The following is a 14,336-nucleotide window of genomic DNA, read 5'->3' on the forward strand; positions in this document are numbered from 1 at the left end:
CCGCGTGTCAGAAAAGGGTCATTACATAACTCTCTTTATAACTCATTAAAACAAACTGAATATCAATCTGATATCAGTGCTTTTCTATGTACCTCAGTAGTTACTTTTCAAGATCACAAGGCCAGTTTCTACAAAAATGACTGCTATCCAAAGGCTGAAACGTTGAGTCTTATAATCATACAAGTTGTTTGTTGTCAGTCTTTCATCCTGAGACAGACGTTACAGCGTGTTCAGTCTCAAGCGTGACCGCAGTTCCTTTGACTCATCTTAATATCTTCTGTTTACTTTTTCCCCCGTACATTCTCCACGCTGCCCGTGCATCGATCAATAAGCTGCAGACTGCAGACAGGCCTTATCGGGCAACAGGTCACAACAGAGCAGATATTTCACAACACGATGAAGAAGACTCAAAACAAATGGTTGTGCTTGACTGAACGGACACGTCTGGAGTAGGAATGGGTGATATTTTACCGTTCACGATAAACCGTCAGAACAATTCCCGACGGTAAGAATTTGTCATCTTGCAGTAAAAACAATAAATTCCCGTTGATGACGTGTTTGTGTGAAGGAAGGAAGGAAGAAAGAAAGAAAGAAAGAAAGAAAGAAAGAAAGAAAGAAAGAAAGAAAGAAAGAAAGAAAGAAAGAAATGAGCCTGAAAGAAAGAAAGAAAGAAAGAAAGAAATATATGAGCCTGAAAGAAAGAAAGAAAGAAAGAAAGAAATGTATGAGCCTGAAAGAAAGAAAGAAGGAGAGAAAGAAAGAAAGAAAGAAAGAAAGAAAGAAAGAAAGAAAGAAGTCTGTGAACTATGAAGTGCAAACGACAGCCTGCAAGTCAAATGGAGAATTGCCGTTTTCTGTGGATCACATTTCCAGCAGATGAGCTTGTGAGTTGAGATCCCCTTTTATTTGTTTTCATTCAGGAGATGTGGGTGTTACTTCTGTTGCTCTAGGAATAAGAACTACTCACACTGTGGTGTTTCAGAAACAAATCTGCAACACAACAGGAGGGAAGAGTAATGAAATATTCCTTTAGGGTAATTCCCACAGTGGAGTCAAAGACGGACAGGCTTTATGTGCTGCTTATGTTGCACAGCCAGGAGATCTCATAACAAGATATTCAAGAATCATCTGGGTGGCTGAGTGTCTTCACTTTTGTGCAGCCGTGAATTTGAGTGGGGTTTTACTCACCTTTGACCTTAGCGATGACCGTGCCAGCGGCTCCGAGGATATCTGCCGAGTTGAGGGTCTGATGTTTACCGATGACGCCCTTGAGGACTCGCAGTAACTCAGCCAGACGTTCCTGCACCACCTCCTGAAGACCTTCCAGGTTTTCTGAATCAAAATAAAGGCATATGTAGATCAGTCACCGTGGGTTACGGAACTGACAAAGCCAAATTCAACTAACATGCACGGTTCACAATCGCCAGAGGTGGGTAGTAACGAGTTACATTTACTCCGTTACATTTACTTGTTTTGGGAAATTTTGTACTTTTAGGAGTAGTTTTGAATCACTATACTTTTTACTTTTACTTGAGTAGATTTGTGAAGAAGAAACTGTTACTCTTACTCCGCTACATTAGGCTACGTTGAGCTGTTACTTTTCTTTTATCCCTTTTATCCGCGTACGCGTTAATCTCATGACATCACTGGGTGATTCTTTGGGAAAAATTTTTGTTTTTACATGTTTTGTCACATTTACACAGACTGAAACACACACAGAGTTTATAAGAGTTCATGGGCTTGTTCTAGTTCTGCCTCGTTAAAAAATAAAAGTACAAAGGCTTGAAATTTTGTGCTACTTGTGTTTAATTTATTTTTTTATTCTGTTATTATTTTATTATTTATTATATTATTATTTATTATAAGTACTTCAATTTACTTTAAGATTATTTTAATTTAAGTTATTTTTTTATTAATTTTATTTTCTTTTATTATTTTATTGATTTAATTTGCCTGAAGATGATTATTTTGTACTTTTGTCTGTTTGAATGGTTGTGTTAAAAAAAAAAAAAATCAGACGTTACTCAACAGTTACTCAGTACTTGAGTAGTTTTTTCACCAAGTACTTTTTTTACTTTTACTCAAGTAATTATTTGGATGGCTACTTTTTACTTCTACTTGAGTCATATTATTCTGTAGTAACAGTACTTTTACTTGAGTACAGTTTTTGGCTACTCTACCCAACTCTGACAATCGCACATTTTCATCTATTAGTCACACGTGTGCCGTATAGTCATATTAGTTCCCAACATTCCTTGTGTCAGTGTCATACATAGTATTTCACAATTACTTTCTCATCTGGTAACTATGAATCCATCTTTTCTCCAAACACAAATTCTTTTGGGAGTAAAATAACAAAGTGTCCTGTTGTGTTTTATCTGTGACCCTGACTCCGCCTCCACTTGAAAAAGGGCTGTGGTTGAGACAGTAAAACACTCTCAGTTGCACAAAACTGCCGTGATGCAACTTGTTTTCTGCTTCCTTTCAGTTCATGATGACAACACGCGTAACGGAAGAGGTGTGTATTGTCAACAGACGAACCTGTGCCTGCCACTTACAAAGAAAATACTGGAAAAAACAAAGGGCTGCAGAAATTGTAAAATGCTTCTGTTGTCAAAGGCAAGGCAAAGTTCATCTTGAGCATCTGAAAAAATGTCCCGGTTCAGTAAACTGAGACGTCTTCTATGTTTTTGCTACATTTTTAAAATCCTCACAAAAGATATGGGGTCCTAATTATTAGGTTGATTTTTTTTCCTCATCTGTTAGCAAGTGAATACAAAGGTGGTACAACATGAATGTGTGCACCAGACAACTGTCAAAATGCATTTAAAAAAAATCAAAGGATGCTCGTTGTAAATAAGGATGGATATTTGAACTTGACTGGTGTCACACACATGGCAGCAATTATGTTAATTGCAGGTTTCCTGCAGCAGTCAGCAGACAGTAGGAGCATCACGAAAAGTAAGAAAAAAATGTTAAAAAAGCACAAAAAATGTCTTCAGCGCCACAGAGGTTACACAAGATGACATGGGGAGGAAAAGAATGTACAAAATGCACCAACATTATCCTCTCGTTCTACTTTTTCAACCATATCACATTCAGTCAGCCACTCTGCTATGAAAGGCATCCCGTTCCTGCAAAACCAGACGAAGCGGTGCGGAGAAACCCCTGCTGAAGAATTCTGTGGCCAAGGCTGCTTCCTATGTCCTTTTCTTCACTTTCATAAAAAGACTTTTTCACAGTATTTAGTATTATTCTTCCTGACAGATAACCAGTCATATATATATATATATATATATATATTAGAGGTGTAACGATACACTAATCTCACGATACGGTACGATACACGATATTGAGGTCACGATAACGATACGATATTATAGCAGTATTTTTTTAACAACCTTGCATGAGGAACATATGAGTGGAAAAAATTGTATTTTATTTGAAAGACACAAAATACAAAACAATGCTGTGCATTTGCCCTATTGTTACAGTTTGTAATGCTTTATAACTGTTTAAGTTTTAAAGAGAAAGCCAGGCCAACCATTTTCCACAAACTGAACTAAAAGTAAATGTCAGGTTTGCATTATGCATCGTCAGTTACAGTTCAGTTACAATAAAAATATTTTGCCACAAACTGAATAGTTTCTCTCATATATGATTTGACTTTTTTCTTTTCCAGAAATGTAACAACTAAAATGAAATAAATAAATAAAAGTAAATAATTACATACAATTTTACATCATAAAAAAGATTGATTCATGCGCACCTTATAAGTGTAAGAAGAGATTTATTTTTGTTAAGAAGGTTATTTTGGTAATTCAGGGTTCATTATTTTATAAATGTATTCTTTATATTCTGGTGTAAATCAGGGACTATAATGACACTAGTCAGTTTATCTGTAGTGATTAGTCTGTTTTAGATTGGGCGGAGTGATACGCCACAGTACGGCACTAGGTGCTGTGTTGATGTTCTAAAATCCTACACTGTTGAGCGGACATTAAAGTACACGCCAACTCGGAAGAAGTTTTCCCGTGTTTATTCTGCTCACGACCCGAAAAAAGTTTAATTTAATAAGGTAAGGCTTAACTCTACACCAGACTTAAAAGTTCAGAGCTCAAAACCCCGCTAGAGTCCCGTGATCGGGACCGCAAAACCGTACTAGTTTCTTCTGAGCGGAGGAAGATTTTGGTCCGTGGGTCGAGACGCGCTCGGCACGCGCGGTCGGATGCGCGTTTCTAGTCAACACAATAGATTATTATTAATAATCCAATATCGCAATACAGTTTGTCACCTCCACGACACGTTTCGTGGCGTTTTTGTATCGCGAAATTTCGTGGCACGATATATTGTTACACCCCTAATATATATATATATATATATATATATATATATATATATATATATATATATATATATATATATATATATATATATATATATATATGGGTCGATGACGAATAAGGATTTTCAACAGGTCAATTTTAAGATAATGAAAAAAGAATATCTATTGCAGTCGTTCAAACATTAAGAATGTTGTGTACGCATAAATTCATATAGAAATTTTAAATTAAGTGATTTCAGAGTTTTTTGTCAAGATGAATTGGCACTAGCCTTAAAAAAGGTCCTGTGGTGCAACCATGATTCATATTAAAATAAATTAATTTCCTTAACATCTTGACATCTTTTTTTTTTTTCAGTTTTCAGTATTATACAAAAATGGTTGTTTTTTTAATGGTCGCGCCACATGATATTTCATAAAATGGACATCATCAGTTAAACTTTGTTTGTATATTATAATGGAAATGTAAATACAAATGTGTTGCAATCTTGCACACTACAAGACATTATGGAAATCATGCCAGATAGGGCAGAAGATTGATTTAAAAACATTTAGAGTGATTTCAAAAAAAGTTTTCAAAACAAGAGTCATGATATATGGTATTTTTTATCCATTTAAACCTGTTTTGAATTGAAAAAAGTCTGTTTTTCAGAAAATATAGGCGTCACGTCATTGACCCATATATATATATATATATATATATATATATATATATATATATAAAGTAAAAATGATGGACAGTGAATATGTGACACAGAGAGGAAGCGTCTACGTCCGGCTCTGAATCAGTCCAAACAGTCTGCACGCTGGCACCAGACAATAGGTGAGTTCATGTCTAACTGGCTGTTCTGGAATACGCGGGGGCAGCGGCTGGAGACAGAAAAGTCATCTGTTCTTCATCAAGGCTGCCCTCACAAGCAGCCGGGTGAAACGAGAGACTGAATTTATTGGAACGTTAAAAGGAGTTGCAGAGGTAGTTAAAAGCAGTGTGGTGTCTTTTGTCCTTTCTACTTCTTTTTTTTTTAAATTCCTTTAATCGCACCGACTATTAGTAACATTAACATCAAAAGAGGGAGAGACCACTCTGTTAATGAAATAATCCTCCGAACAACAGGGTCCATCGTGTTTTCCAGGTGGGGGAACAATCCCCAGCTTCCACATGGGAGATTAAAGAAAGGATGTCGTGAACAGCAGGGGTGGGGGCGGGGGACGTCACCTGCTCGCACGGCCCCAGGTGAGAGGTCCCTGACACTTTAGCCGGCCCTTTGAAGTCCACCTCCCCATCACCGCTGATAATGGATCTTCATTAGGAACCCCCCCTACTTTCTTTAATCCTCCCTCTGAGCGGTGGCCAACAGGCTAGTGGAGCTTAGCTCATTGGCTTCTGAAGATTCCCTTATCAAAAGATGTGTGTGGGTAATGGTTATTAGCATACAAGAGCCACCCTTAATTACCTGAGAATTATCACTCAGCATGACACAAGAGAAGCCAGGCTGAAATTATGTCTGTGGAATCACAGCTAGGGTTCCCTCCTTTCAGAAATAGAAATAAGGGACGCCCTGATTTCAGCAGCGCAGGAGCCAAAAAAAAGCCCCAAAACTTCTAAACTGAATAAAAAAGTGTTTATTTTATATGAAAAAACAAAATGCTTTGATTTAAAGTTTAAAGTGCTTTAATAGCATTGAACTTGCATGACTGTACAGACAGACAACCATACTAGCAGCTGAAATAGCCTCCTATGCTACGTATGTCCATATCAGCCCAGATGTATAATATAGCCTGCAGGTGAAGAATATGGTGTAAAAGTTAATTTATTTCAATAATTCAACTAGAATATGGTGTAAAAGTTAATTTATTTCAATAATTCAACTAGAATATGGTGTAAAAGTTAATTTATTTCAATAATTCAACTAGAATATGGTTTAAAAGTTAATTTATTTCAATAATTCAACTAGAATATGGTGTAAAAGTTAATTTATTTCAATAATTCAACTAGAATATGGTGTAAAAGTTAATTTATTTCAATAATTCAACTAGAATATAGTGTAAAAGTTAACTTATTTCAATAATTCAACTAGAATATGGTGTAAAAGTTAATTTATTTCAATAATTCAACTAGAATATGGTGTAAAAGTTAATTTATTTCAATAATTCAACTAGAATATGGTGTAAAAGTTAATTTATTTCAATAATTCAACTAGAATTTGGTGAAAAGGTTAATTTATTTCAATAATTCAACTAGAATATGGTGTAAAAGTTAATTTATTTCAATAATTCAACTAGAATATGGTGTAAAAGTTAATTTATTTCAATAATTCAACTAGAATTTGGTGTAAAGGTTAATTTATTTCAATAATTCAACTAGAATATGGTGTAAAAGTTAATGAAAATACGGTACAAATCGCGTCCCGTATTAGTTCAATACGGGACGCAACATTTTTTTCTCAAATAAAGGACAATTCCGTATTTTACGGGACGGGTGGCAACCCTAATCACAGCAGTACATTTGGGTTGCCTTTTTTTCCATTTTCCCCCCGAAAAAGGATTGAATTTAATTAGACCAATCTATTTGCTCAAAGAGTTAAAGGAGGAAACAAATTGTGAGAAAATAACAATGGCTGTGATGTTGTGGCAACAAAGACAAATGACCTGAGCCGGGCATTTTTTCATCCTTTGTTTACTTGTCACCCGCTCGCAGGTTCTCACAAACGCAGCTCTGTGCAGCGCTAGCCACTTTACCAGCGTGGAATAAACAAATAAATAGCAGCCAGCAATAATTAATGATACAAAGACTGACATTGACCTTCAACGAAGATCAAGTACACAATAATTAGAAAAGACTATCAGGCATCTAGTGAAGTAGCACTTGCAGCCGACCTCAGAGAGCAGGGAGGATGAGTAGTCAGAAAAGGAACGACAATGTAAATAAAGTGGATTTATTTGTCTTTTTGTGTGGTTTTCTTCTCTCATAAGTTTGTCAGCACTAACTGTGTCCAGTTAGGCTTCTTAGATCACTGTTAACTCTTCACCATAATAACAATCAAGATCAAGATCAATTTCATTCAAAAACCAGGAATGTGAATAAACTTGTCTAAACAGGGTGAAATTCTGTGAATACGTTTGTGTTTATTGTAACATTAGATGAAAAAAAGCTGGTAAAAGTAGGCCTGGGTTGAAAAAATCGATTTCCCAATTCTAAATCGATTCTTATATTAATTCCTAAAAATCGATTCATATGTCTAAAGATCTTTTTTTTTTCATCATTACATTACAACTTTTGGTTATTTTTTAGTTTATCCCCAAAAAAGGAATGTTTTGTTGGACACGAGAATAACTGGTGCCATGTTTTTGCCTTTAAATATGTTTAAAGGTATGAAAACATTAAAGTGTTAGGTTATAATTGCATAAATTGTCTATATTTCATTACTTTATATACTGTCTTGGGGTTACATTTGCAAAAAATGCTAAAAACCAAATGCTCAAAAATTAAAAACCAAAATAGACCGAAAAAGGAACAAATAAAAATGGAATGTGGGAAAAAATAAAAGCGATTTCATCCGTCTCTGTTTCCTCCCTGGATCTGTTTGGTAATTCTGACCCACACGATGTTTCTGAAAGCAGTTCTATCAGCATTCTGGGAGCTGATTGGTCCTTACAGCATCATTAGCTGCCAATACTTGCTGTTGAATGTCAATATAATACTAGTAGTAATATTTTGCATAACTACAGTCATATAATTCATGCAACAGCTCAAAAAACAGTTTTAATAACACTAACCCAAATCAATATCGGAATCGAATCGGATCAAATCGAATCAAATCTTGATAATCGATTCTGAATCTTAAGAATCCGAATCGAATCGATTCTTGGCATTTGAATCGATTCCCAGCCCTAGTTTATTGTAACAATAGATGACAAAAAGCTGGTAAAGGGTACCATTTGTAAATGACTCCATCACAAAAAACAGTTCCCTGGAAATGTGCTGGTGAGTGCTGGTGAGTGTGGGAATCGCTGTTATCAGGACCAATGTTTTGGTCCTGATAACAGCGCTGAAGCATATTTCTTAAAGGAAAGAAATCCTGCCGATGCCAACACAACTCAAACCTGCCGTTACAGTGCTGGGGTGAACTGGTGTCCCTGCTTCTTCTTGTTTTGTGAATTTCGTTTTTTATCCACAAGTTTAAGAACACTTTCCCTTTTAGGAATAATCTAACTTTGAGAAATTCTTCTTCAAATTTAAGATTTTTTTTCTTATGCCAAAACAACAGTTCATCTGCAGAGGATGCTGATTTACAGATCTCAGACCAGCCCACGGTGAGAACCACACAGCTCAGATTTGGGATCACAAATGCACACAAGTAATGTTAAACATTTCAATCAATCAATTAATTGTTTCAAATTGTGTGTGTGAGACAGAGTTGCTCCAATACTCCAGTTTAAAGTCAGGATAGTCATCTAGTCCTACTAACAGAACTCCTGGCATCTGTGTGTTGGAATTATCCCGTTACAAATTCCAAAAAATGTACTGAATTAAGTGTTTAGCTCTATATTATTAACAAAGTTCACATTTTCCAAGTTATTTATACAAAATACAATAAAAAAGGTCAGGATTCTAGTCTTTCTTTCTTCCGGCAAAGCTTTTCCTCAGTGTTTGTCAAACTGCAACAAAACCCTGCTGCTGGATTAATTCAGCTGGACATCCAGCAGAGCCTTTATCATCTAACTGTTCAATAATAAAGCCAGGAGAACAAAAATTAGAGTTATAACTGCACTGTTGCTTAGCATGTGGCTAACCAGGCTGCACTGCTCACTAAACTACAACATTTCAAGTTTATCTGACAGCTGCGTTGAACAGTGACTGCAGGGGCCGGTCAGGGTTGTAAGAATTGTAAGAATGGGATTTTCAAATTCAGCCTTCCGAGTCAGTACAGTCAACATGACTGGTTTTGATTGTTATTTCCATGATATTCTGACTGCATTTGTTTAAATAAGGGTAAATATTAGCAAAATTTGTGTGTAGGGTGAGATATACGTCTCAATTTTGTTAAGGAAATTACATAAGCTCTTGTTAAAACTGAAATGTATCAGAGTTAAGCAAATATGCATAAAATGTGATATGATTGATGTGGTATTTTTTGTTTGATTTTTTTTTTACACAGCAAATGAGATCAAGCTAACCTTCGGCTGCTGGTTAAATGTCAGGTGCTGACAGTGCAAAGGAGTTTTGTTCTTCTTTTTTGTCAACAAAGAGGTTAAACAGTGGATCAACTCAGCTAAGCCAGCAACAAATATGCGAGTGGCACGACAGGTTTGGCACTGAAAGAATCACATTTTGAATAAAACTAAAAAAAACTGCCCTATATCTGCGTCTTTATAAATCTTACAAATTAAGTCTACAAATTAAAAAATTAAGTCTACAAATTAAGTGTCAAACAAAGTTCCAGATTCAATTAGGGCTGTTCGATTTTGCCCAAAAATAAAATCTCGATTTTTTTCTCTCAAAATCCGATTTTCGATTACGATTACGATTATTTTGTGAATTGACAAAAGGCAAAGAAATGATTTCAAATATGCTGTTTTTTTAATGAACATTTGCCCCATTGGGCTTTAAGTGCAAACTTTGCTCTTATTAAACCAAAAATTAATGAATAAAGTGCAAAACTCTGTAAAATAAGTTGAAAAAAAGTTTTAAAAAATATAATAAAATATAAAGTTTTATCTCTGGAAAAAAAAAATCAGCAAATCAGCACTTGCAAACATACAGTAAGTTATATTTCCAATTAAATAAAACAAGACATTTTCTAATTAAACTAAACTGGGTCTTTGCATGCTAAATAATAATGCAACCCATGAAGGAGGTAGAGGTGTGTAATGTCAGTCATTACTTTTGCTGTTCACATTTGCAAGTTTTTTGCAAGGAACACGAGCCGGTCTACCACATCTGGCTTGAGGGATGCCCGGTGGCATGTTACAACGCCCCCTCCTACACTAAAGAGCCTCTCCCATGGGGCACTTGTCGCAGGTATTGAGAGGTATTTCCATCAATCATTAATATGGTATCAATCATTAATATGTGTGCAGACAAGGTAAAAAAAAAAAAAAATTACAAAAAAAAAAAAAATCGATTTTACGATTTTCACGTTTTAACATCGTTCTAATTACATAATCGCGATTACGATTTAAAATCGGAATTTAAAATTCCAAAAACTAGAGCCCCGGTGGCTCTGGTGACAGCGCGGCGCTTGGGAAACAGCCGCGGGGCTTCACTGAGACACCAAGGAGGTCTTTAGCAAGCCCCCGCCACCCCCCCGGAGGGAAGTGGAGTGACACATCCACACTCACAGCAGCAGATGACTTCTTTATGTTTGTTCTCAGAATCAGTATCAGTCAACCGAATTCCAGTTTGGTGATGCATCAGTCCTTGCTGTAACTCTATTCATCGCCCCAAATTCTCCATCGAAAAGGGAAACACCCGCCTTCTGGGGTTCCCATTGACAAATTAATTCAATAGGCTGAACTCAGATTATCTACACATCTCTTGAATAGAGACAAGAAAATGTCAACGTAGGAGTAGGCCTGTGTCGAAAAAAATCGATTTTCCGATTCTAAATCGATTCTCATATTAATTCATAAAAATCGATTCTTATGTCTGTGGGGTGCTATTTTCTTTTATTTATTTATGTATAATTTTTTTTTAATCATTACATTACAACTTTTGGTTATTTTTTTGTTCATCCCCAAAAAAGGAATGTTTTGTTGGACACGAGAATAACTGGTGCCATGTTTTTGCCTTTAAATATGTTTAAAGGTATGAAAACATTAAAGCGTTAGGTTATAATTGCATAAATTGTCTATATTTCATTACTTTATATACTGTCTTGGGGTTACATTTGCAAAAAATGCTAAAAACAAAATTCTCAAAAATTAAAAACCGAAATAGACCGAAAATGGAACAAATAAAAACGGAATGTGGGAAAAAATAAAACCGATTTCATCCGTCTCTGTTTCCTCCCTGGATCTGTTTGGTAATTGTGACCCACATGATGTTTCTGAAAGCAGTTCGATTTTATTTTTCTTTATTTTTTTGATTTTTTATTTTTTTTTTTTTCATCATTTTCGCCAGGTGAACTTTAATCCCAGTAGTCGGACACACAGTTTGTCATGACACTTCTGAAAAATGCCAGGTGCTTCATGGCAATATGTGTGCGTGGTGACAGAATAAATTAGATAAGCTAAAATGATTTGTTTACTGCATGAATTGTTGCAATTTCTTTCTTTTTTGCACTTTAAATGGATATTGAAAGGCCTGTTTGAGTTATTTCTTAGTTATTTCACAATAATTATTGTGAAATTATTATTTCACTAGTTATTTTACAGTCATATAATTCAGGCAACAGCTCAAAAAACATTTTAAATAACACTAAGCCAAATCAATATCGAATCAGATCGAATTGAATCATGATAATCGATTCTAAATATTAAGATTCGGAATCGAATCGATTCTTGACATTTGAATCGATACCCAGCCCTACGTAGGAGGACCTTTTGCACTTGGGGGTGTACAACAGGTTGTCCTGTTTCCTCCAGATTCCGTCTCTCGTTTCTAATTTCCCAGTGTGTCTAAACAAATGCTACATTGCCAGGAGCCTCTCCATCCATCCCAGGCCTTGTTTGGCAACAGAGAGAGAGCCAGTCATCACACAGACAGTAAACAGCAGGCTCTTAATGGCTACCTGCGCTTGGACTACAAGTGAACTGCACCGTGTGAGGTCTGGGCTTCAGACGAAGTCTTCATTACACGTTCAGGGGAATTTTAGGAAGGTGTAAAAAGAAGTGAGTTAAATGGAGACGTCTATGTCAGCTACATTTGCAACGTGCTCTCAGCCTAAAAGTGCAGACTTTTGGTTGCCTTATGAAGCAGCTGCACTCATTCATCTCACGAAGGAAAAAGTATTTGTGACCAGACGACAGAAGATCTGATCAATCATCCTGTAATGGCAGCCTAAAGCTCAGCACCTCTACTCCAGACACTTTATTGATCTAATTGGTTAGATCTGCGTGATAAACCACACTGAACATCAGGTTTCTAAGTTCTGTTTGAAGAACAGTCCAAAATCCAAGATGTGTGTAAGGAAAAGAAAATTCAGATATTGGAACCAAACCACATTTAAAACTCTTTCCTGAGGCGCAGTGGGTTAAGCAAGCGGCTCATATACTGAGGCTACAGTCCTCCTGCAGTAGTCGCAGGTTTGAATCCCAGCCTGTGCACCTTCGCTGCATGTCATCCCCATTCTCTCTCTCTCTACCCTACGGTGGCCGAGACCCGCCATTGCTGAAAATTAAAGAAACGCTGCAAATAAAATAAACGCTTTGAAAATAAAAGAAACGCTGCAAATAAAAACAAACGCCGCTGCAAATAAAAGAAACGCTACAAATATAAAGAAATGCCGCTGAAAATAAAATAAACAACGACGCAAATAAAAAAGCCACAACGGAAGTGAATTACCGGGGACTATTTTTGCTGATGCACCAGTGTTTTTATGTGAGAGGAGAAGAAGAAGACGAAGAAGACGTAAGTGAAAAGGAAGAAATAAGAAGAGCGAGGAATAAGAAGAAGAACAACAAACGAGAAAATAAGTGAAAAGGTTAGTGTTCAACGTCGCTACGTGTAATTTTTACTGTGCAACACCGGTGCATCGGCAAAAATAGTCCCCGGTGCTTCACTTCCGTTGTGGCTTTTTTTATTTGCGCCATTTTTTTATTTTATTTGCAGCGGGGTTTCTTTATATTTGCAGCGTTTCTTTTATTTGCAGCGGCGTTTGTTTCTGTTTGCAGCGTTACTTTTATTTTCAGCAATGGCAGGTCTCGGCCACCGTACTACCCCCTTCCTGTCTGTATACTTTGAATAAAGGGCCACTAGAGCCCAAAAGAAATCTTTAAAAAAAAATTTTAAAAAACTCTTTCCTAACTCACATTCACTAACACAAAGACGTTTCATATACATTTCAATGTTTTGATCTCATAGCAACACGTTTTGTTGAGCTTAATCTTTTCATTTTCTTTATTTTATATATCAGAACTTAAAGACTAACTCTCCCATATAAGAGGCAAGCTGAATATTTTATTTTCTAGGAGAGCACCATTTTTTTAATAAGATGTTTATTAGATATTTCACATACGGCTGCTGATGATGATCATTTAGATCAAATGTTTGAACTTGTTCTGCATGTCTTTTAGAAACCAACTCTTAAGTTAGATGTGTCTCTTCTTAATTGCTTATTTGCTATAGATTATACATATATATCCCTTAGGATTTTTTGTCCATGTTTTGGTGTGAGCCCACTGATACTCAGTTTTTTATATATTTCTTCCGTACACTCTTTATGATCCCCCCCCCCCATGAACAATCTAATTATGATCAGATGTGTGACTGGGGCGCGTCTATGGAAACCAAAGCAGAGCTTTTTTCCCTTACGATCACTGGTGTTTAGAGCGTCTGGGGCCGAGACATCGATGTGAACAATAACCTGAAATGCACATGGAGCCGGCCTGCTATTTGAAGTTTTTGAGCAGCTCAACATCATCCTTGCTGCACTAAACCTTCCTCAAAATGACACCAATGTCCTGCACAAACAACCGAAGCCCAGAACCATAAATCCCACCCTAGGAGACATACCTCAACCTCAAACTTACACAAAAACACCATTCAACATCCCAGCGGGAAACTACTGCCTGACAAATCTCTCCTTTCTTTAAGTTTAGAGCAGGGGCCATTAACGAATTACGTGCTCATTTTTGGCATTTCTCTCCATTGAAGGCACCACCTGCAAATGGCCACTTCAGTTGATGGAGCCTCTTCTTGGCTGAATGGCTATATATTTGTAGAAGCTAATTAAAATGGTAAATACTGCCAAAATCCAGTGACATGGCAACAGCAGTAATATCAATGCTGGCATTTACTCTAATTAGCAAACTGTTGTGCCAATGCAAAGTT

At 36.4% G+C, this 14,336-nt stretch overlaps 1 protein-coding gene across 1 annotated transcript in view; it reads right to left on the minus strand.

The window, feature by feature from the left end:
- Positions 1-14,336, minus strand: part of LOC133452444 (rho GTPase-activating protein 29-like) — a 59,641-nt gene that overhangs the window by 29,004 nt on the left and 16,301 nt on the right. The window contains 1 exon segment of the mRNA XM_061731752.1: positions 1,189-1,332. Within this exon segment, the coding sequence (XP_061587736.1) occupies positions 1,189-1,332 (144 nt within the window).

The sequence above is a fragment of the Cololabis saira genome, chromosome 10 (assembly GCF_033807715.1).
Source record: "Cololabis saira isolate AMF1-May2022 chromosome 10, fColSai1.1, whole genome shotgun sequence".
Classification (NCBI taxonomy): domain Eukaryota; kingdom Metazoa; phylum Chordata; class Actinopteri; order Beloniformes; family Belonidae; genus Cololabis; species Cololabis saira.